Source organism: Solenopsis invicta, chromosome 12 (genome assembly GCF_016802725.1).
Source record: "Solenopsis invicta isolate M01_SB chromosome 12, UNIL_Sinv_3.0, whole genome shotgun sequence".
Lineage (NCBI taxonomy): Eukaryota > Metazoa > Arthropoda > Insecta > Hymenoptera > Formicidae > Solenopsis > Solenopsis invicta.
Genome location: NC_052675.1, coordinates 16,065,488 through 16,090,948, shown reverse-complemented (window position 1 = coordinate 16,090,948; position 25,461 = coordinate 16,065,488). Strand labels below are relative to the sequence as shown.

Sequence of the window (25,461 nt, the reverse complement as noted above, 5' to 3'; positions counted from 1 at the left end):
CACCAATAGTCTTTCGATCGTCTCGGCCGACGGGTCTACGAAAAGGGAGAGAAAGAGAGAGGGGAAGAGGCATAGAGAGAAACGTGACGTCAGTTGGCGGAAGTCAATTGGCGTGTCATGCACAGGCGAGAGTGTGTGATTCTACGGGCGGCCTTCCTCGCCTTCTACTTCTCTCGCCGCGGTATTAAGTTTAGCCACTTCGGTCTGACGCGGGCAGTGTGTCAAGATCACTCGATCCGCCGTTGATATCGACCTTTCTCTATCTCCCCGTACCTCTCGTTCGATGAGAGAGGCGCGCTCCAAGTGTCGCTCGCAAAGTAGCGGCAGTTTCGTGTGTAGGAAGAGCTAGATCGAGAAATCAAAGAGAGAAGAGGGCTGGTTCGAGAGTAGTTTGAGAGCTGCGCGGTAGGCAGGCGGACTGTCTTGTACCTGCTTTCATCTTTAACGGCAAAGCAACGACGGATCGGTCCTTTGAAGGATGTCGGGATAGCTCGCGGACGGAGGGAGACGAGAGGAGACGGTTGCCTGAGATTCAAAGTCAGGGAGAGAATCGAGCCAGCTCTCGCTCTTTTGGGAATAAGATTCGCGTGTTAGATGGTTGTTACAGTGAATACGTTATTCTTCGCGGTATATTCTGAGAGTGGTACTGCTTGGAGCAGTTGGCTTGCATGCTTTTATTTGAATGATATATAGGTAAGTCTTTGAAATTCGTTTTAAATTACAGCTTACTTTACGAAAAAGATCTGCTACCCAAACGATAACACACGTATGTGAAAAAAGACTATTTCTACGACGTTAAAATATCAGTGCTTTTAATGTAGTTAACAGACAGTGTCCATAGCTACTGTAAAGAGTAATACAAAACCGTGTTGCTGCATTGGCTTTTCTCTATTATAATTTTATATCAAAGAACCTTAACTAAAGAGCTGAAATAAAAAAAATGTGAGGAACTCAAACGTATTAAAGGATTAAAAGATTAGGGATTCTACCGTAATGCAAGTGAAGTAAGTCAGAATGCCGTAAAGAGCTCGACTGAGGTGGAATAACGAGGGAACACCCGTTTGATTGCAGGAGGATGCAACCACGGGTGACAGTGGCTCTGGCCACGGTCTGGCTGACGGTGGCGGTTCTGGTAGGAGGAGCAGTCACCCTCCGCCTCTCTCACGATCAATACTCCCCCGCGTCTCCGCGCCGACACGCCGGGGTTCAACAGGACCATGCTAGAGACTGGCGGGATCGCGATCCGGCCGAGGATCAACCGTTCGACCTTTGGATCGGCTCGCGAAGGCCGATCTTCACGGAGGGTATGTCAGACTTTACAATACTATGTCAAGCGCTGAGTAAAATAAAGCGCCATATTGTCCCCCGCTGTCAATTCAAGGGCTGACGTTGAATACGAGATTGTCATTTTAAGGATATATCAGGAAAAGCTTAGTATAAATCTTTCTGATTTCTTTCAAATCCTCGATATATACGATCAAGTATGTCGACGAGATGTAATGGAGAAGATGTTATAGCTCATATTTCTGAATATTAATTTTATTTTATAGAAAAATAATCCACTTGCTTCTTTTTCTCTCTGAGAATACTGAATAGTATATTTTTAATATTTTATATACTTGCTACACTGAGAAAAATACTCTGATCACATTAATGAAACTTATATGATTGAGTGTTTCTGGTGAAACCAAGCAGAATTTCTGGTTATTATAATTAGAATGTTTGATAAATTTTACTGTAATCTAGTAATCTCTACAAGATTTCTGATTTTTTTGGAACAGACATACTGGTTGAATCTAATAGAATTTCTATTAATGCAACAAAACTTTTTTTTCAGTGTAAATAAATGTATATTGTCGTATTTCAATTGCCTTTAATCACATTATCGATTTATTCTGTCGCGCGGACTAATGGAGACGGAATAAACGCATCGCGTCGAAATGCGTCGCTTGGCCTAACCGGTGGAAATCCGTTCGCGCACCGACTTTCTGATTAATCAAGGTTTCCTCGGTCGTCGTCTCCGTACAATTTCAATATCGAGTGAATACCGCTCATGGCTGTTAAAAGCTCGTATTTTTCAACACGCATTCAATCCCAAATGTAATTATTTTCAATTCTCTCTCTCTCTCTCTCTCTCTCTCTCTTTCTATCTCTTGTACTGGATTGAAAATAATATTAATATTCAGAATACATATTTCTATATTTGCATATTTTACACATTGAAAAATCTGAAGATTTGTATTACGTTGCCGGTACAATGATAATTTCGTGGACGTATTAGCTCCTGTATTAATGTTTAAAATTAAAAAAATATTTAGAGAGGAAAAAGCAGTAGAATATTTTAATAAATAAATGAAATAAATTTGTGTGAAGAGTGAACTCAATATATTCCAAAATATACATGAAAATTATTAAATTTTCTTCGCGCGAGTTCGTGTAGAAAAAAAAATTGAGAGAGGAAGCTATTAATTAGTAGAACAACGGAAGACCCATATTTTTCGAGTAACAAGACACCACAAGACACACACGTACACACGCAAACTCAGGACTTTATATTATAACGACACGCAAGAATTTCGGGGAAATAAATTGGCGTAGCGCATTACTCATGTCACTATAGTATGCAACTACATTAGTTTAGTCGAGTATGAAACCGTTATTAAATATCTTTTGAAGAATCTCGCCCGTAGATTAAATCTAAATTAAACCAGCATTTTAAGCTGAGTATTAATGCGTGCGAGAATAGGTAAAATTAATTTTCCGAGAATATCTAATTTGTGATAGAAGTTTTACTCAATAGCATCTAATTCCAAGTTGCAATTTGCTTGGGTACACATTGAATCGAATTATTTTGAACTTCTCAGATTCGAAATAACTTTTCATAGCCTTTTTTTATATTGCAATTACCCGTGTTACATATCTTGGATAAGTTTCACATCACAAAATATTGTATATTCAAACAAATCTACATGTTTAAAAATTATATATTAAAATATATGTATATTTACTTGTAAAAATAACAAAGATTTGCTTGGAGAAGTCTGACTTTTATATAAAAATAATTTTCGAGTAGTTGTTCGATTAATTTACTCATAAGTATAAATTTATTTTTTCGTGACATTAATAACTTCTATTATTAAATTATATAAATTAGATTATATATTATAAAAAATCTTTATGAAAAATATAATATCGCGAGGTATTACGCGTTTCGAATAAAAATTTCGAGTTTAACTATAAATACAATATTAGATTATTAATTATAAACAATTATTTTTGAATACACAGTTTATTAAAGTTAAAAAGCTGTTGGACTTGTAATTTCAAACTAAACAAATATTTTTTTAAGTATTTTATTAAAGAAAAAAAGCTTCCGATTACATTCCCCAGAATTAAGAGCTCTATCTCGTAATGCCAAGTTTACCGAGCGAGATTTTCCGCTTGAAAATCTCTTGAAGGACATTGTCTCGTCAAAGTGAACCTACCTCTTTTCCAGGCTGGCAGAGGCGGTTGTCGAATATCGCCGGCGCGGAATTCGCGACCGACAAAGTCGATTACGGCTATGAGATGCCGGAAACGCTTTCGTCCGAAACGGTGGTATCCCCTTCAGACCTTTTGGACGACCCCTTTGTGGCAGACGACACGTTTCAGGATCAAGGCCCAGGGTCGATGGAAATATACAAGCTAGACCTATCCAAAGAGAAGACTCTACTGACCGCAACCACGCCCTCCACAAATTTACTTTCGAGAAATAAGAGCAAAGCTCCGAAAAAGACGGGCCATCTCAATTCAAAGACAAAGACAACGGAAGTCAAGTCGACAACGACAAGTGAGAACATTAATCACAGGCAATCAAACTTTTTTGAAGAACAACGAACCGAGACTTCTTTGGTCAATAGAGACGCCTTCGGCGTCGGCGGTGTGCCAGAGCTACAGGTTGGATGCGAAGGTCTCGAAGCATCGTCGTCGTCCCACAAGGCGAAAAGATCGATAGATACGCCCGACGAGGAGAAGGGCGAGATGCCGGCGTCCGTGTTGCTGGACGTAATGCCGGTATCCCTGGATCTCGACGACGACGCTCTATCTTATGACGAAGAAGAGTACGAAGAGATGGACGAGCTGTTTAAACTCAAGAAATTGGAGACTACTACAAAAAATAACAAGCCGAATAGGGGAGATATGGATGCCAGCTATCTTAATTCCGACCATCTGGACGAATTTAGGCAACCGGAGAAGTTACCAGTACGAGGAGATTTGGGTAAATACACCTCAATGAATTCGAGCGGATCCATAACTGACCAGAAGGAATTGGTCAAGAGATCTCTCACAGATCTCGAAATCGAGAGCTATGAGAAGATCAAACCGAAGCGAGAAGCTGTTTCATTGGACGATGATGATGGCGCCGGTAGGAGTCACGGTCGACGGTTGCTGTGGTTTGCCGAAGCAAATGCCGAGAGATTTGCGGACGGTAAAAGCGAACGGAAGCGCACGGGACGTTCTATCGATTGGGGCTACGGCGAGGATGAAGGTGTCGTGTCCAGTGACGAGTTGCAGACCGTGAATGAACGTCGTAGGCAGCATGACATGCGATACCATCAAGACATGTCTAAGAGACATGACCAGCATCATGGATTAAATACTAACGCTGATAGTATTAGACGGGAGTACGAGAAACTACTTGAACAAAAACGAAGAGATGAGGAAGAGCATTTGCGACAAATGCAACAGGCTAATCAAAGAACGTTGAGTAGATGGGAGGAAGAAGAGAAGAGGAGAAGAGACGAGATGCGGAGGAGACACTACGAAGATTACCGTAAGAGGATGAATCACACTTCAACACCTCGCATAGACAACGAAGAAGAGATGGAAGAACGACAGAGGCTGGAAACAGCGTATGATCGAACACAAGAGATCGCTAGAAAAAACGAGGAAGAGTTAAGAAGAAGACAAGAGGAAGAAGAACGAAGACGACGATTGCAGGAAGAAGAAATGAGAAGAAGACCACAGAACAAGTGGCAGGAGGAGGAAAACTGGAGAAAATCAGGCTCTAGAACCTCTTCTGTTAGTGATGAAGAAAGAAGACGAAGACTTCACGAAGAAGAAATGAAGAGACGGGAGGAAGAACATCGAAGACGATTAGAAGAAGAACAAAGACGACAATTGCAAGAAGAAGAAATGAGAAGAAGACCACAGAACAAGTGGCAGGAGGAGGAAAACTGGAGAAAATCAGGCTCTAGAACCTCTTCTGTTAATGATGAAGAAAGAAGACGAAAACTTCACGAAGAAGAAATGAAGAGACGGGAGGAAGAACATCGAAGACGATTAGAAGAAGAACAAAGACGACAATTGCAAGAAGAAGAAATGAGAAGAAGACCGCAAAGCAAGTGGCAGGAGGAGGAAAACTTGAGAAAATCGGGCTCTAGAACCTCATCTGTTAGTGATGAAGAAAGAAGACGAAGACTTTATGATCAAGAAATGAAGAGACGGGAGGAAGAACATCGAAGACGATTAGAAGAAGAAGAAGAAGCAAGAAGGCAGGAACAGTACAGATCGCAGCAAGAAGCGCAAAGAAAAAAGGAAGAAGAGGAGAGGAGACGCCAAGAAAATTCAATGAGAAATCTTTCCGAATATGATAGAAGAAGGCTGGAAGACCGGCGTAGAGAATGGTCAGAGAGGAGAAAGCAAGAGAATGAAGATGAGAGAAGGCAACAGCAGCCGCCATCGAATTTAATGCGTGCGGAACATCCAGTCAGTCATTCGAATGATATCAGACAGCGTGATCAAGACGAGAGAAGACGAGAGCAAGAAGAAAGAGTGCTGGATCAAAAACTGCGAGAATATGTCGCACGGAATCAGCCTATCAATGTCAATCGAATCAATGCCAATCGAAGACCGGAAGAAGAGAGACGGCGCTATAGACCCGAAGAAAACAGAGATCCGCGGATAAATGTAAGTAGAGACGACGAGGAGTACCGTCGACGAGTGGAGGAGCAGCGTAAAAGACAGGAGGAAGAGAGAAGACAACAGGATTACATCAGGAGGTACCAGTCAGTGAATATGCCATCGAGAGATAATCAATCGACCGCGGCCGGTCGTAACTGGTTCGAGGAGCGGAGATTGATCGAGGAAGCCAGGCGTCGCGACAGATATCCTGATCCAGGAGTGAGGAGAGACCATGGACCGTCGGCGCCTACGTATATCGATCCGCGAAGCTCCCCGGAGGAAGTCAGACGGAGGCAGCAAGAGACGGCGAGGAGGTTGGAAGAGGAAAGGCGGCAGAGGTATGAGGCGGAAGAGCAACGGAAGGAACTCGCCAGGCGACAGTGGGAGGAAGAGAAAGAGAGACGATTGCGGGTGGAACGGATGCGAAAGGAGGCGGCTAGGCGAGAAGAGGAGGCGAGGAGAGCGCAATCTAGAAAGTACGAGGAGGATAGGAAGCGATTGGAGGTAGCGAGGATAGAAGCCGAGAGAAGGAGGCAGGAGATGCTGAAGGAACGATCCAGGAACGAAGCTGGAAGGACGAAACAGCCGGAAGCCACGAGGCAGATCTACCACCAGGATCCTAGTCTTTTGGAGCACCGAAGACGGCAGGATAGCCGGCTGATTCCGAACAATTTGATGCGAGCCGAGGAAGCCAGGCGGGCGGCGGCAGAACGTGAGAGGCAAAGATTGGACGCCGAGAGACGACAACAGGAAGAGAGCAGGTATGTAAGTGGTCCTTGGGGCACGGCGCTTCGCAAAAATGAAGTTTTCGCTTGGCGCGACTCCAGCGAACTTTATTTGTGAGCCGCGCTTTGCAGCTATCAATGTTCGTTACTACTGTCGTTTGTCTCTGTTCATTTGTTTTTGTTCTACTGCCTTATCGCTGGGGACTAATATTACCTTCCAACTTAATATTATTGCGATGAAATTGGTGAACAGAAATCACTTATTCATTTCAAATCCATTTCAGATTACGGAATAAGAAATCGCGACGGCATAAAATTTTATTTATGATTTTATGTAACGCAAAAGGTGTTTGAAGAATTAGAATATATGAATGTGTAAATAGTATTTTCTACTCCGAGTTATAGATCGCCTTATTATTTTGTATATATTCTTATTATATACTTTGGTATTAAAATAGTATTTAAAAAAATAAAAATTAATGCTGTAAATCTCTTGCCTATTTCTTTTCTTATTTCGTTACATCATATATTAAAGTAATATTAATTACCTCTTTAGTTGAAAGATATTTATCACCCCACATTTATCACAGTTTCCTGTGGTTTAATATAGAATAAATTTCGTCTGTGCGATCTGAGATATCTCCCCCAAGTCGCGCAAAATTTTAAACAACAACGTCTGTGAGCAGTGCAACTTTAATTAAGAGAATATCCCGAGCGCAAGCTCATCGAGGCGAGAGTTTACTTCGAACCATCCGATAAACCCTATTTCCATCTGCTGTAGAATGAGGGAGCACAGACAGAAGGAGACCGATCAGTGGAGTCGACAAGAACTAGCCAGACTAAACTCCCTACCGGTGAACGCAAGGATAATAGTCCGTCCTGGCGGCTCCTGGCCGACGACGTCGCCCGACTCGCCTGTGATATCGGGCCGCTTCGGCAACGAGATCGATTTCACGGTGAGTCCTCCATTTGTCTGTCAAAACACTTTACCGCACTCCGAGCGTAAACCCGGTTCGGCTGTCCACCGGCGGTTTATTCACCGACGAATCCGATCCCGTGGTCGTCGATTGTCTCGCGCTACCGAACTAAAACGCGCTTCATTAAACCACGGGGGAAGTTACGGATTCGTACCCCCTCGACCTCAACAAGACCCTGGTCGCCCTGCTTTGTTCCGCTTAATTGACCGAACGTTGGGAAGCACCGCTACTGCTACCATCTTCAGTGCTTTCTTACGATATTGCCTCCAAAAATTGCGATATAATTTTAAATAACGAAAAGAAAAGAGATAATGTTAACAAGACAAGATAAATATTTTTGCAAATTATGTTGTACACAATAGAAACAGATATATATATATATATTTATCCTATAATTTTTCTTGTAAAATATCTAAATATTTTTATTATCGCAATTAGCGATTAATATAGAATTAATATAGAAAGACTTAAAATCCAATGAATTATTTTCAGGGGATCAATCCGCATCGCGAGGGCGTACAAGTGCCACAGTTTCCCGTCCCTGCGACGTCGAGACCACCCGTCCAGACTCCTAGCCCGTGTGTTTGGGCAGTTATTCACTGTTGTTCATCCAATAACAATCGTCTCGTGAAATGTTTCGAATCGTTAGGCTGTCCCGGGATTAATTGGGATCCTAATCCATGCAGAGGGGCTATCGCGGATGCCGCCAGAGCGGAAGTCCTGAAGTTTTATCAAGCCAACAACGCGCATAATTAATAATATTGATAAGATCAAATTCAGTCTTCACGCTTCGAAAAACGAATATCTACCGGATAGAGAGGAAAGTGAAAAAAAAACTCTTTAATATCAAGAGATGTCTCTTTCTCTCTCTCTTTCTCTCTTTCTGTCACGAAAGTTTCTGTACTTTAAATCAATTTGTGCATGTGTGACTTCTACTGACTCTGTACAAATATTTGTGTCGCTGGATAGAAGGGCTCAGTAAGTAGACTTAGATATTTGCAGAATGAAAGATCTTGATATTTTTGCTCTGTGATGTCAATAAGTTTTAATAATTCAAATATTTAATAAACCGAAATTAAACAAGAAATTATCATATGAATAAATATTTCAGTCATATAAAAAATTTCAGTATTTTTACGATAAAAAAATAAAAGAATATTGAGTTTAATGTTAAATCTATATTAAAAATATTAATAATATTTAAAATAAATTTTTAAATACATATTTCTGTATTTGACATAAAATATAAATGTGCTAAAAAATATTAATCAAAGAAAAAAATATGACAGAAAAATATAGAAAAATACGAAAATGTCATAAATTCCAAATCTTTTAATGCATTATTTTTTTATTACACTCAGCGGCACAATTATTTGTGATTTTCGAATATCTATAAAATTCTATCCTTTCTAGAAAAAAATTAATACTACATAAGGTTATATATTTCGAAGAAAGGCAATTCTTTTGAGCGAAAGTAATTAACAAGCCAAATATATAAAACTTTACCTTGAGCTATTTTTGATGCGCTGTTATGTTACATGATAAAGATTATATGTTATTTTATTATTGCAAACTAAAACAATATTTTTCTATCCGCTTACTTCAATGATAGTACGTATTAAATAGACTTATATAGTGCGACTAGTAATTAGTGCTAAACTAAGAAACGTTTAAAAGTTTGAACTTTTAAAGTGTAGCAAACAGTATTTGCCTTGAACAAAGTCAGATCAATAAAACGTGTTTCGTAGAATAATAATCAATTAGTCTTTAATATCGACCGGTAGCCAACATCGTAGCACTGCCTCGCGTAGCGCGTGTAAAATTACGTATGTACAGCTCTGTAAAGAAAAAAAAAAAAAAAAATATGTACGAAAAACCTATGACACGTTTCGTCGTCAATGTTTGTATGTGCAAACACAGCGTGCGAAAACTATTGTATATGTAAATCTTTTGTACGTAGCCGAGACAAGTTGTATTTTTGCAGCTTTTTCACATGTGATATAGGAGGGTAGGCTTTAATGCGTTATAACCAGACAAATATTTATGTAACGTACGCAAAAAAGAAAGCAATAAAGTTATCTATCTGTACTATAACCCAAACACCTGTCTGCGTTTTCGCTTCGCGCAACGATCAAATTTCGTTACGTATGCAGAACATGATCAACTCGCGGTAACTCGCCTCGACACTGACGTGTCCGCACGCCCTTTCAAATTACACAGCAAACGTGAAATACGAAAAAAATTACATATTCAATCTCTCTCTTTTATCTCTTTTAAAATAATTGTCGTATTTCCTCGATGCCTAATATTGTAATAAGAAAATACATTAAATTCCTATAATAATAAATAATTAGTTAAAATTTATTGCAATTAATTAAAATATTGTAATATTAGTAATATAATAATTTAGAAATGAAAATTGATATCTATGATTTGAAATGTGCAATTGTAATTTATCTCAGCCTGAATCTAAGCTTTGAAAAACTGAAAAAATAGACAAATTTTTTAATATACCTATCTTTTATATATCTCTTTTATTAATTAATTTCAATTCCTTTAATAAAATTTTTTAGAGATTCTGTCAAAAATGAGAGATTCTGTTAAAATTCGATTACCATGCAGTCAGAATTAAAGATACAATATTAAAAATTAGAATGTTCTTTATGAAAGAAATGTTAAATCCACGAATCGTGCTAAAAAAAAATGTACGATAGTCAAAATATTATAAAAAATTTTGCTGATAACAAAAGAACCACAAGAACTATAATAATCAAAAGTTTTAAATTTTAAATGCAATACGCCTGGAGTTTTTCCTGAAAAGGATTTCTAACTGATGACTCCGTTTACAATAATCGCTAAATAAAACATTCGAAGACAAGCTGAACTTCCGACCGCGATACATTTATCTGCATCGTCGCCTCCTCTTTCTCGTAAATTGTTTCCTTTTTTTCTTAGTTTCTTGCTCGCCGCGACTGATAACGAGGCCATTCAGTGCTTAAGAGCTTGCAAACGTTTCCCATCCAATCAATCGCATTGTGAATCTGAAGGCGTCACATCGCATCCCTCGCGTCTCGACACGCGGTAAGGCAAAAGCAAATAATCGACTATTGACGCGAGCAACCACTTTGTGTAATGCATTGCGTGTCACGCTAGTTGCAATCGCCAATGCATTCGGTACAAAATTACTCCGACGAAAATTGAAAACGTCACTTTGTATCCGGGCGTATGCCTGTCAAACTTTAACGACCGTTTTTATTGTTCGCACGCTCGGCTGACGCGCTTGGTCGCGAAGTCCATTCAAAAAAGAAACAACGCGCTCCCAATAATTTTAATTGGAAGATCACGCGTTCACGCGTAGGCTGGCATTTTTAATAAACGCAAGCGAGTATAATTAAAATGTATAAATCTCTCATTAGGATAGAGATTTAAATTAATTGAGCGCAAACAAAAATGCAAGTAGTTTGAACTTTTAAAGTTACGTAATAGATGACACGCGACGCTTCTTTTAGCACTCGTGCGCGAATTATGTTAACCACACTGGCGCATCTAATCATTGAGCAATGCGGTCAAGGCAAACGAGTATTGTCTAAGTTTAGTACGCTCTTTTTCCTACGGATCATACTTCCTTCATCAATATTCAAGTAATGAGAAAACGATTATTTCTGTAACGTTATGCAATACGAAATATAAATCACACGCAAAAATATAAAATAATGTGAATAATAATCCGACACTTTTTATAATTTAAATTTTGTATCGCATCGTATTTTATCATATTTTATCGCATTATATATTATAAAATAATTTTTAAAATGCAAAACATTTCCGAGAGTTATTTTTTTAACAAAAATAATCTCGCTTTTGCGACGTTATACTGTCACACTCTATTATCTTTCCATATTCTTCACACACGGAGTGGGTATTTTTTCAGTACTTCTTTAGCACTTCTACTAATCGAAAGACGACATCTAAAAACTCAGTAAATAATATTCAGTAAAAAAAAAAAGAAATAAATAAATAAAAGAAAGCAAATACAAGCTATCGCGAATTAACACGTAGTGCAAATATCTTTACGAAAGAGATAAAAGCTGTCGGATGTAATAAATATAGATACGATATTTCATGTTAAAGATGAAGTTGTTTCGCGGCGTGTTAGGTTACAACAACTTGTCAGAGACGTACAGTGCAGATCATTTCGCGTGAGTCTGTCTGAAGTTCCCTGACACGTATATATAAACCTTTAACAACAGACTGTCGACAGAGTCGCCTGCTGATAACATGTCGACAACAGGCGCGCATCCAACATCCTCAACGATCACTTCCAAGGATATTGTCTTCTTAATATATCTACCTCGATATAGGTACATCCAAGATGCATAACTTCCCCGTGCGCTATATTTTTGTCTCCTTTCGCAATTCACTTGCATTTTTTCCTCGACTCTTTACTTTGTACCGCGCCACGAGATAATACAATTCACAAGACTCGACTTGGTCTCGACGCAACGCTATTCATGACGTTTCCATTAAAGACACATCCTCCAAATGGTTTATAACGTTTAATTTGCAAAAAGGATAATCTCTTTTAATATTAATATAAATTTCTTTGATGCTGATGTTTTTATAGTGTAAAATGTTATTGCAATTATTACATTCTATATTTTATTATTGATTAGAGGCATCTTATTGTTATTTCAAATTTGATAAAATAATAATTCCTCATATGGATAGTCTTGCACATTGAATATATAACATTATATTAATGAATTTAATATAAAAGATATTAGATATAATTTCAGCGCGTCACGATTAAAAAATATACCGCTTTTGTTCGCTAATCGAACGACGCAGATGCAACAGTTCCATCCCACTGAAACAAGGCTTACGACGTGAAAAAGCTTTCCATTTCCTTTTTCTCTTACGACCTCATCTCTCATCTTCTTGTTTCAACTTGGCGGACAACAAGCGAGCGCACGTTCTGTCGTTGGCCTGACGCGTACGCGCGCAAATAGATAACTCGCACTACACCAGAAAACCGTAGTGCACCTGTAGTAACAAACGGCCCATCCGCGTGTACACGTACCAACTTTTGTGTCAGCGTGTTGCTTTTGTTGAATCACTCGCATTGTTCCCCTAAAAGAGTCACCTAACGTACCGCGAGTTTCGAATGTTTTCTTGGCCGCTTTGTATTCACGATTGGAATTTCGAATGCCCATTGCGAATGCCCATTTGAATTTTTAAAAGTAAATCCAAGTGAAGTCATTTCTTCTCTATCAAAGATTAGTGCATTTCGTTTCACGTCTAAATTTAATAGTTTTTTAAAAAAAAACCTTTATTATAAATCGTTTCACATTTTTACGTGTCTCCTAGCAACTCTTTTCCATATAATATATACATAATGTATATTTGTAAAGAAATATATAAAATATATTTAATATTAAAATATAGTTACTATTAAAATAGGTAGCTCATATATTTTGTTTAATTATTATTGATTTGGTAATAACAGTAATGAGATATTATTAATTCAACTTTGATTAATACATCTGAAATCATGTGAGAACTTTGCTATCGCGAATATTATCGTCGCACTCACGGATGCAGAAACATGCATCACCATTCTTCTTATCCGTAGAATACGAACAAAATCGAATGGCAAACGCGGCGCTGGAAAACGTTCCAGATTCTCTCATATGTAAAACCGCACCGAAATCAGCCATGCATCATTATTCGCGGATATGCGCATCTAAGAACATTATTCACATGATTGAAATATTTCAGTAAGTTACCGTTTTTAATTTGTTCTCTGATGACGAATTTAACAATGCAGCCTCATAACTAATTTACTAGTCGGTTTAATAATAGATTCATTTGTTTAAAGAAAACATTTATACATTTTAATTTGTATTCATAATTACAAATACCTTTAACTCTTTAATTAATAATTCATCAGTAATATCTTCGTAATTAATTGTTTATACTGTGCATTTCTTATGTTAATTTATGGATATGAATTTGTTTCAATTTGTATTCAATTGCGTTACAACATGTAATTTTCATGTTAAACTTGATTTTTAAAATTCTGTTAACAAACGGCTTACGCGCAAAATCGGGGAATAAACAACGCTGAAGTGGAAACAGGACTACAGCGAAATCCGGGCTACAACAATGCGGCGAGTGTGTGCACAGTCGAGAGGGCAAGCAAGCACTCTCGCGCGGTATCGAGGTATCTCTTACGCGAGTAGTCGCAAATATGCAACGAGTAAACAACGACAGGTAACGCGGTAACGACATACCTTGCATCGAGAAGTGCAAAATAAGGGTTGGAAGCGTAAATGTAGGCAGTGCGGTCTCGCCACCTTGCTCCTCCTCCTTCGATTCGATTCGATTCGATTCCTCCGCATACACGTACTCGTGCATACGCAAATACACGCTGCTTCTTTTCCAAGATAACGTCGATAACGTACGAGACACGATATTCGCGCGTATCGAAATTCCGATCGTCCAACGTCACCTTTGCCTGGCTCGATCGACAGGCAAAACGTTCTCTGGTCGTTCTACGTGCGTGGCAGCGCTCGCGCGCGCGCGCGAGCGTGTTCCCAGTTTGTGGGATTCCTTTGATCGCAATTTTGAACGTGAAGCGAGGGTGACGCGAAATACGAACAGAAATAAACGACGAAGCAAATGATTTTCGAGCGAAAGAGTGAGAAAATTGGCTACTTTTATGTCTATTTTTACCACCAATGTAGATTGACATTATATCTCAATTTAATTTACCCTTCGCCTTTTTCTAATTTCTATAACTGGAAAAAATAAGAAATAAATTAACCTGAGATCAAAGTTAATATCTACACTGATAAAAATGGACATTATTTGCATTACCAAAATTTGATTTTGCAATAGAAGTATATTTTTCGCAAAGGAAGTAGTTGTAACACCATCCATCTTTTTTTTTATAGAGAAGCTCACAAAATCTTTTTCTTTTTTTTATAGAGGAGCTTCACTAAGTATTTTTGCCTTTACTGCAATTTTCCAAGAGAGAAAAATCAAGACAATTCTTTTATATTTAAATTTATGTCTAAAAGTTTATACGTTAAAATTTTTTAACTTTTCTTTAACTTTTCTAATTGATAATTATTCAAAATAATTGTAATTTTAAATTACATCGATAAAAATTTTTAATTTTTTAAATATATTGCTACTTTGTATTGTTCTGATTATTCATCTATGTTTAAAAATGTTGATGAAACAAACTCACCACCATCACTGCGCTGCGTAACACCTCTCTTGTCCCCTTTTCCCATATTTCCGTTTCCCGCTGTTTCCTTCAGGATAAGATGCTCGTTCCTTCGGTCCCACCTAGAATCCAATTGCAAAATATTTCGTTATTTTGTTACGTTCATTTTCTGTAACGTGTACGTAAAATGAGTATATATGTACGAACGTGTACACGAACGTCTAGCTATTCGTGCCAGTCACACAATTCCTTTTATTCCGCCGTGTAAATACGGTTCCTGTTTCCCGCATTGGTATATAAAACCCGTCGCAAGAGATAAACGAGATTCCGACTGTGCGATATAAAATTGCAATCGTTTTTTTCCGATTACGAAAAAAATACCATGTGTACACGTGTTCATTGTTTACACGATCATCGTGGCGTCAAATTTGATGCGGTTTATGAATAGATAAAATAATATTCACAGGTCGAGTATTATTTTAAAAATTTAATGTCAGCACAGATATTTCTACTTCGAATATTAAATAAATAATTTTACAAACTATGATATACTAAAATATTTTTTTATAAATATCGTTCGTAGTTTTGAATTTCACCAGCCTTTGTCGCACTTTTAACAGAATGGATCTAAAGTATCTATTACAATCTCTCATTAACAATCAACAGGGTTGGGTAAGTTAATAAATTTTTTTAACTAAATTAAGTTAAAGTTGTTGGCACATACAATTAATTTAGTTACGTTAAAAGTTATACGAATAAAAAATTAACTCAGTTAAAGTTACATTAAGATTAAATTAACGTAAGTTAAAATAAAAGTTAATTTTCAAAATCATTATTTACACAAAATTAGAATATTGTAATTTTTAAAATTGCATTATTCTAAATAACAAACAGTTATAGTATAAATTATCAAATAAATTTTTTCTTTCATTTATAATTAAGTTTATATAAAATAAAAAAGAAATATTGTTTTTTATATATAAATATATATTCTATTACAAGTTTTATATTTTGTAATTAAATTATTAAAAATACAATTTCATGTATAATGTAAAATATAACCTTACATATGACATATCGATAAAATATAATCCTATTAAAATTTATCATTATTAAAGTGATTATTAAATTTAAATAAGAGCGTTATTTAAAAATAATGATCGGTTTACTTTCGTAGTAGGTCATCAAATAGCAAACTACCTGCACTAAAAACATTTATTTTACAAGTGCTGAGGATGGTACTGATGTATTAATTTACAAGATAGATAAAAAAAATTAACGTAGAAAAAAATTAATAAATTAATGTTTAAAAATAATTAGTTAAAATTAAAAATTAATACATTTAATATTAAATAAATTAAGTTAAAAGTTATTAACTTTTTAACTTTTCCCTTAACTTTTAACTTTTTAACTAGTTACTACCCAAGCCTGACAATCAGCTAGTTACAATATATAATAATAAATGAAAGTTTAATAAAAAAGCAAATTATCAGTATTTTCAATATAGTTATTCCACGACATTGTTCAATTCACAATTTTGGCTATCATGATATCAGTGGTTGTTTTTACAGCAAACGGAAAATGGCCAAAAGAGAATACGTAAAGCCTGAAGGTAGCCAGAATCTATAGATCGTGTTCTCAAAGAGTACAGAAATTGAAAATAAGATTGAATGAAGCAGAAAGGAAATAAGGCATTTCCGGAACAAAATTTTTACGACATTATTGGAATAAAGTTTTTACGTGGAATGTAATGAACTAATGCAGACTCCGTAAACGATAAAGAACTGTTTCTTAAATTGCGTTATTTACATGTTTATCAAAATTGTTTATTTTAAAAAATTATAAAAAAATTATATAAAAGAAGGAATATATTGTTTATTCTGTAAAGAATTTAAAAATATTCTTCATAATATCTTAGTCTTTATATGAAAAGTAATGTAATTTCAGCAATCTTCTCCTATTCAGTCGAAGATTGTTTCGCATAATCTCACAGCATAATCTCATGATACATCAACAACCCGAAGAGAATCATTTAATTATTTACGAATGAGAAAAGCCATAATATCGCATTTCCCAGAATAAAGATTTATCGTGCATCATTGAACGCGTCCAACCTCTTTACGCGATTTCTCTCAGAAAAAATTAACCAAAAACTAAAAAATATAGACGCGATTGTTATAGTTAACTACTTGCTACTATTTATCAATTTAAATTATTCCTTACACACGATGACTAATTCAAATTTATAGCTGAAACAGCCTTTTGAGCAATTGAGTTCACCTGAAAACGTGATACGGACAATTCTGTCGACCGTCTGTAACTTCGGTTTAAAGCCCAACGTAAACCTGATATCCACTCACGAGCACGATATTACACGCCAAGAGGGAGACAAGAGAGAAGAGAACAGGAGAGAATCTCTCGTTCGCAATTTTGAATTTCACGAGCCTTTGTGGCACCGTCTCTTGTTCCAGGTCGGATCAAATTTACGCATGCATCACTGTGGCATGATGCACTGCTGGTGCACTGAAATGTGCAATAGTGACGAAAGATCTTTTTAAGTTATCGAGACAGTAACGTTATCACACCAAATTAATAATGTCTTGTTAAAAATTATGGCATACAATCGCCATAATAGTAAATTAATAAGATATTGCAATTTTTGATTATCCGAGAAGTATTAGAATCAACGTGCTGCAACATCGAGCAATATTTTTTAGTGATTTAAGATACTAGAAAAAAGATTGTTAACAAAGTACGGAATATTTCAGCTCCATAATGCATCCAGAAAGAAATGTTAGGGCAATGCACGTGCAACTGGATATCATGCTGGTCACGTACCTTCGGCGAAGAATGACTCTGTTAATAATATAAAACGAAGACACGTGATTCTTTCTTTTTTGTCTATTCTTCTTGCAATGCTATCTATAACTTGCGAACGTGGAAGAGATTAAAAAGATCAATGATAAAACGAAAATTTTGCTTGATATTTACAATTTTGCTATAATGTAATATTACATTTTTCTTACTTTTTTCACAATAAATAAATCATTAATGTAGTAAAATATCCTAAAATCTTGTTTTCTTTACCATTGATATAAAAATATTTTTTCCAATTATACAAAACATCATAAATATGTACCACAAAAATTAGTTCTTGTTTTCAAATCGGTACATATACTTAATATAGCAAAATTTTATTTTTAAACATAATAAATTGTTAAATTTTAATATTAATTTTTTAAAATATTAGATTAAATAATTATCTAAAAAATACAATGTAATTTTACTACGCATTTTCTTCCCCAATCCCCCAAAATATAAATGTAAAGTATCTAAATGATGATTAGATATAACGGATGATGGCATTATGCGGAAGTCCAGGTTAAAAGCATATGTGTATATATATATGTTGCAGATAGGATTAGATGTAAGATTAGCAACAAGAGTCGCAAGACAAATATATGTATATGAATGTACAGACGAATATGTACACGAAAGAACGGTAAAGTATGCTGAAGTATTTAAAAATTTAGCTAAAAATACCTGAAAATAATTTTGTTGGATCATTAAAATAATTATGTAGAACACTCGAGTTGCTAGCTATTTTAATGGTCCACCCAAATTATATGTAGCTAAACTTTTAAGCACGCACACTCAGAAAAAAAATTTGTTACAAAACTAAAATATTTAAACTAACACATTCAATTAAACATTAGGTTGAATCAACAATTACACAAAAAAGAAATTAATCAATCAACAATCATTTTCTCACATATATGCAAGAATATAAAATATTCTTGAAAGAATTTGATAATCATAAAAAGACATAACTTGCTTATATGAAGAAATTTGTTTCTTACGTGAAAAATTTCATTCTTTCATGTGTAAGATTCAAAAGAATATTTTTCAAACATAAATATAAAAATATATTTCAAAAAGTATTCTTGAAAAAAAAAACGTAAAAAAGAAAAGGAAAAAACTCGGAAAAAAATGCATGTAAAATGTAAAATCGGAGTCAAACAAATCGCGTTGGTTCAATTTGCATTTCTCTGTACGCAATTTCGGTAAACGAACGCGACACCAGAACGTAAATTAAAGGATAAACGGTATGCGACATGTCGATGCGACGGTCCTAAGTTTCGGGCCACGAGGGAAACGAGCGCGATAGGGCCCCAACACGTTCTCACGCTAAACGATCGAGGATATAGCGCGCCATGCCATCCCGACCGAGAGTTTCGCAACGCTGTTACGGCGCTTCCGGACGAATAAGTAACGAGTTTACGCTCGTAGCTCGCAGGATTTCAATTTCGCGTTGAAAACTTATTGGAATACTATCGTCGTATTCTCCGCTCTCGCTCCTAACAAGTTACATTGAACGTCAAGTCTAAAATATAGCTGACTATATTATACAGACGAATGAATAATCATGACACTGCGTAGCATTCAAACGAAGTCTTGCCTAATGGTTTATAATATTTTTATTGCCCGAAAGAAAGCGCATTTATTTCTCAATATACTACAGTTCAAAACTCATTTGCACAAAATTTAAAATGTTTCTTTTTGAAATATTTATACATATTTTTCATAAAGTATTCTCTCTATAAATTTTATATTAATATTACATATACTTTATACTCTAATAATTTTTGAAAGTTTTTATTAACTCATTTTATATATGCTTTGTAGAAACTAGAAATTACATTTTTTAATAATATATATATTTTTCTTCATGTAACTATTTTATTATAATTTAATCTCTATATAAAAAATGTAATCTTTAAAAGATTAAAACATATATATATATAAAACATATACTTCTAAATTATACATGTGTTCAATTACAATTCAATTTTTCTGCCAGAGAATCAAAATACATTTCCTGCTAATTTGTTTACTTTGACGTCTTTCAAAGTCAAGACGTGTTTCTTTTTAACATGTATATGCCTATAGTATCTAAAGGATAAAAGGAAATATCGTATCTCGCGAGCTCTCATTCAAAATATTGACCTTTTTGACGAGTAAGCAAACAGTGAAAACCTGATGCCGTACATGAGATGGATTCAACGATCCCGGAACATCTAATAAAAAAGGAAACATGCAAACGGCTCGTTTTATGATCTGTGGTTTTACCTCTACAAGCATATATTTCTTCTGTTTGCTATAATAGTTACGTTTTTCGAAGCTTTTTTCAGCGGAACGATCGATTGTACTAGCTATCACAAAGAAGTCGGTAAACATTAAACCGGGTATAATTTAAAATTACTATTTTGTATGGTTAACTGTTTCTGACCGGTTAGTTTTTGATATATTAAATATCATTGAAAAGTATTATATTGAACAAATGTCCATTTGTAATATTTCGAATTTTTACAACAAACTTTTGTATTTATTGAATTAAAATATTGAGATTATTTCTCAAAATTTTTCAAAAATTCCCAATTACCGAAGAGTAGAAAGCATGAAAAGATCCTCAGCTCAAAACCTTACGATTCACTCGAATGCATCGTAAAAATATCTTGACCTCGGCAAGCTTATCAAAAACCAGCAATATGCCATATCATGTGTCGCACTATAGCGCGAGCAAACGCGACCCGAGGAAATTTCCTCTTCCTTCTCAACTTATCTCCACGAGGAGAGAGAGAGAGAGAGAGAGAGAGAGAGAGAGAGAGAGAGAGAGAGAGAGAGAGAGAGAGAATGAGAGAAGAGGATTTTCCAATCCTCCAAGCCTGCCATGATCTCACTGGTGCGTTCGTAGGACGATGATAAGAGATCGGAGACTGCTCTTTGAAGATTCGATATCTCCGTGAAAGGTATCGACGGGACCTTCATTAAACTGGTCGAGGAGTGAAACGGCGTAATCGAAAGATGAAATCCTCGCTACAAAACGAAAGATCCATACGATGCGTATATCCTGGGAAAGGAAAGACAGGAACGACGCGCAAGAGCCGCGACCGAGCCTGGAGATCCCTGCTATCGGAGAATTTTGCAATTTCCGGATGAATCCGACAATTTCCTCTTGGCAACACGTTCGTCGCACGCGACGCGAAACTCCTCGCGCGATCAACCGACCGGCTGGTCTAATTTACGTTATGGTCGCAAGTTAAAATTAAAGGAACGAATTCCGGAAGTGGAACGATCGAAGGGTCAACATCGGAGAACCGACGACACGTAACATTCATAGTGGGTTATCGACTGCAAAATTATTCATCTGTGTTGATAATTTACACCTTTTTTTCATTTCTACTTAATTAATGCCTAATTTTGACTTTAATTACTTTTACTTAATTATTTTGCGATTTTAAATTCCAGGTTCTTAAAAACTGTGTCTTAAGTCCAGTACATATGCGGCGCGCAGTTTGGGAAATCTCCTAAGTTTCTATAAATTCACCTCGAAAGTTATTGAGCATTGAGAAATGCTTTCAACCGGTATAGTCATTCTCGTTATTTAAATAGATACATTTTCCGGTCAATTACTTTTCTTTCTCTAAAGTGTTTTCTTTGAAAAAATATACGAATTAATTAAAAAATAAATACAATGGTAATTATAAGATATAAAACAGTGTATACGTTGTGCAATTTCGCCTTTAATAACCTTGCACCTCACAATATAAATTATGCAATATATATTGTATATTGTGATTGCTGTACGCCGAAGACGGATATTATCGATAGAAAGGAGTTAACACTGTTCGCCGAATGAGAGACAGATGCCAATATTTTACCATTGGAAAATTAATTGAATTTTCCTCAATTACTTTCACGGGAATATTAAGAATCCTGCATATCCACGGGGTAACTGATCCGTTCAATTTATGCCCCTGCTAATAAATCAGTTGGGACAAAGCCCTAAGTACGTCGCTAAGTCAAATTTGATAATACTATCTTGTGAGAGCCAATAAATCGCGAAATTTATGCTGATCCCCACCAGCCCTTCCCTTTCCTCAGCACTGACGCGAAAATCCTCGATATACAAAGCCATGAAAGATTCAAGTTAAACGTTGGGAGTTGTAAACAAAATTCGCAAATATACCACATTACCATTCTCTGAGATCATGATAAACGATCCTCCGCGATATCGCCTATTCTTATGCAAAATGTACGTCATTGTCCCATGCATCGAACATACATTATGCTCTTTTGCATAAAACTATAAAACGCAACAGAAATGCTTCGAGCAAATAGCTTGTCGTCAAATATATATAATATTATAAAAAATATAAGTATATATAAAATATACATATATGGGTAAATACGTAATTTCTATACGTATACCCTTCACAATAAATTCCAACGCACATTTTTCCAACATATTTCTACACCTACAAGAATATGTCGCAAAATAAATCTTAACTAAAATTTCAAAATTGTCTGAAATTCCCGATTTTTAAAATTCAAAATTTTACGTACAAATAAAATTATATAATTACAATCATATTATCATTACGTTATTTCGATTGTTGTATATTTCTAATGTGCGTGTATGTGCGCGTCTTCCTTGAGAAAATATTAGACTTGCGTGTAGCCTCCTCTACTTTCAAGTTTAATAAATGATGGCCGTCGATTAATCATGCAAAGACAAAGATAAATAATCAATTAATTATCTTTCAGCTTCTACTACAATTTATGCTAGCATTTTATTCATGATATAATGTAGCAAGTACATACATAATTGCTCGCATTTGTTCAAAGGAATCTTAATTTTATCAAACCGAACAAAAATCTTATTCCTTTTGATGAATCATAAGATAAAAGCTACAGCCATTCTCAATTGTAAGAATTCATTATGCCTCGAGCTGTCGAGAAAAGTATTCATTCCGTTTTTCATTTCTCCATTCATACTGAAAGTTAAAATCAACTAAAGACAGCCTTTCACCAATACTTCAAACTTTTACTCTTTTATCTCCTTTATCATTTTCTTATACGAAACTCACGAACTTGCACTGTGATATCTTCCTCTATTTTCGCAACCGTTTCAGCTTAAAAAGCTGTGTGGTACTCGTTTCATTCTTATCATCTAATTAATCTCATTTTGTCCACATGTTATTATCGACGTATACGGTAATTATTTTAATGTACTAATTAATCACAATCCATTAACTAATATAAAATTTTCTATTAATTTTCCATAACTTCACATTCGCCAATATCTCAACATGCCATTATAAAGCGCTAATCTTGGCAATAAAAAAAAATATTTTACATGTGTTATTATTGTTTAAACAAAAAAATAATAGTTAAAATTCTACGATTAACATTAGAAAAATGTAAATATTAAACTGGATTTTCTTTCAGCATTACGTTCGAATATTTTTCTCTCTCGAAAAGAAAATCTCGCTACTTCTAATCTCGCTAAATCGATCCTTCATTCTGCATAATATCATTTTCTAGTGCAACTAAATTCGATACCAAAATGACGAGTGCGACCGACAAATTTCTCATTTCTTCGGCAACGCTCGAAAACTAATTTTCTACGGAACTGAGATTCCTCCTAAGTTCACGGGGTATGCCCAATACACCTCGATCTCGGTAGGCAGCAACGAGAATTGCATATTAATTGCTCACCTTTATCTCGCGTTGCGACTCGTCATACCGTCGAGAGGCCCTAACTTCCGTCGCAGCACGACTAGTAGTCCACTCTCGATCAGCCACTCTTCTCTCGGCGTTTATGCGTGCTGTGCGAGAAGAGGGTAGTATCGCACCCTTCTTTCCCGCTCGGAAGATGCGCGACTGATGATGTTGCACCGATATCTATCCGTTCATCGCGACCCTCGCTTTCTCTCTCTCTCTCTCTCTCTCTCTTCCTCTCTTATTTTCCGTTTTCACTCGCTCATTATCATGCGTATGCTAAAACCGAATCGGCTTTCTTTCTTGTCGAGTGGACCACCCTATCAAATGTACATGTCTCTTGCCATCTTAGAATTTTGCGTCCCGCAGAATGTGAACGGCTCTCGGGACCGACCGGCACCGACTGAACTCCTGCCGGACGGCAACCCGAAGGACGACGTTCGTGCTCCTGCGCCCCGCAACCCTTGCCAAACGACGCGGCGTTGGGCGTCCTCTGGCACAGATTATTTCAAGAACGTACTACCTACAAGACTGATAACGTAGAATTCTTGTATCGATACGATGCCACCGATATCGGATAATTCACGCAAATATTGAAAGCAATCAACAATGTTTTTAAAAATATTTTAGAAACGTTAAAAAATAGCAGGTTAAGTCCCCATCATTTAATTAAAAAAAAAGTATTTATTTTAATAAAAGAATAATTTTTAACGTTTAAAAAACGCTAATTTCAACATTTGCAAAAAATTGTGCCCTTATCAAAAAAAATGTTTTAAAAATTATCCTTTCATTAAAATAAACATTTTTTTAAAATGAAATAAAGGGAACTTGATTCATTAATTTTTTAAAATGATTTCCAAATGTAAAAATATTTTTAAGAACATTGTTTACTGCTTGAGATACACAAGCGTAAACATTGTTTACTTACTAAAATTAACATTAATTTTCATTGGTGAAATCGATATGCTAACACTTAATTTTTTAAAATCATGATTTCAGTATTGTATCATCATATCTTTAATTACTTTATTGATCATTTTTGTATCAACAAATCTAGATTTTAATTACTGATTGAAAACCAAAAGCTTACTGTTTTTCAAGAAATTTTAATCTATAAACGGAGATACGTTGCATTCATTACACTAATATAAATTCAGATATTTATCGTCTCCAGAAATTGGCATTTTCTAAAATGGCTAGTTCAGATATCTTTATCAAAGAGTTAAAGCTTTCCTTTTACTGGCCACTGATAATAAACTAAGAGTTTATCGATAGTGTAAAATACCACAATGTATGCTCGTAACGTACGCTGATAAGTGGCAGCAGTCGATAGAGCAAATTCAATGATTAACTGATAGAATTGATTAATCATAATATTAATAAAATTAAGAAAAAAGAAAGTTTAACAAGAAAATAAATTTAATGTATTGTACAAATAAATATTAAATATCATTAAAATATCAATTAACTGTGAGAGAGGAGGAAGGAGAAGAGAGAATGCGTTAATTAGTTGGATTTATAACACTTATGACAAAATAATATAATATTGACAATTATGTTATAATATTTAATATTGACTTGAATGTATTATTCGCTGGGAACGAGAGAGATATTAAAGATTTATGATAAATACGACTGAAAAATATTCCGATTTATAAAATTGACAAGATCAATATTATTACATTCTATAAAGGGTCCAATAACTTGTAATTTTTGTTTTCTCTGTATTTAATATTACAGTTGTATTTGTTCTTAAACATTTACCCTGTTTTTACGTCCAGAGAACACAGGAGGAAGGCGTGTTAATGGAAATTTTTATGAGAATATTCTACGTCGCGATCGAGTTTAAAAATGTTACGACGCACTCGTCGCTAGAACGCATTCGTTACCAATTAAAAGCGCATAAAATATTAAAACCTCAGTACGATATTGTCGTTACGGTGCATTAACGTGTATTTACACTGCGGACATTAACGACATCTAAATATCAGAGCGGTAATCGCTCGAATCTAAAATG

At 35.6% G+C, this 25,461-nt stretch overlaps 2 protein-coding genes across 9 annotated transcripts in view; one reads left to right on the top strand and one right to left on the bottom strand.

The window, feature by feature from the left end:
* LOC105196022 (trichohyalin) overlaps positions 1-9,745 on the top strand; it is a 45,789-nt gene extending 36,044 nt beyond the window's left edge. For 4 of the 6 annotated variants that reach the window (XM_011161740.3, XM_026133400.2, XM_039456261.1 and 1 more), the window contains 4 exons: positions 1,072-1,304; positions 3,497-6,704; positions 7,450-7,624; positions 8,138-9,745. In XM_011161740.3, coding sequence (XP_011160042.3) covers positions 1,076-1,304; positions 3,497-6,704; positions 7,450-7,624; positions 8,138-8,401 — 3,876 coding nt within the window. In that variant the 5' untranslated portion in view covers positions 1,072-1,075 and the 3' untranslated portion in view covers positions 8,402-9,745. Of the gene's footprint in view, positions 1-201; positions 694-1,071; positions 1,305-3,496; positions 6,705-7,449; positions 7,625-8,137 lie in introns of those variants that run through there. The other 2 variants (XM_039456262.1, XM_011161739.3) reach the window with 2 other exon arrangements.
* The window catches only part of LOC105196023, a 103,198-nt gene that overhangs the window by 76,765 nt on the left and 972 nt on the right, over positions 1-25,461 (bottom strand). For 2 of the 3 annotated variants that reach the window (XR_003268546.2, XM_026133401.2), the window contains exons 1-2: positions 23,442-23,858; positions 14,901-15,001 (exon numbers count right to left, since the gene is read on the bottom strand). Coding sequence is in view for 2 of the 3 variants with exons in the window: in XM_026133401.2 (XP_025989186.1) it covers positions 14,901-14,946 (46 nt within the window). In the remaining variant the exon portion in view is untranslated. Of the gene's footprint in view, positions 1-14,900; positions 15,002-23,441; positions 23,859-25,461 lie in introns of those variants that run through there. The other variant, XM_039456263.1, reaches the window with a different exon arrangement.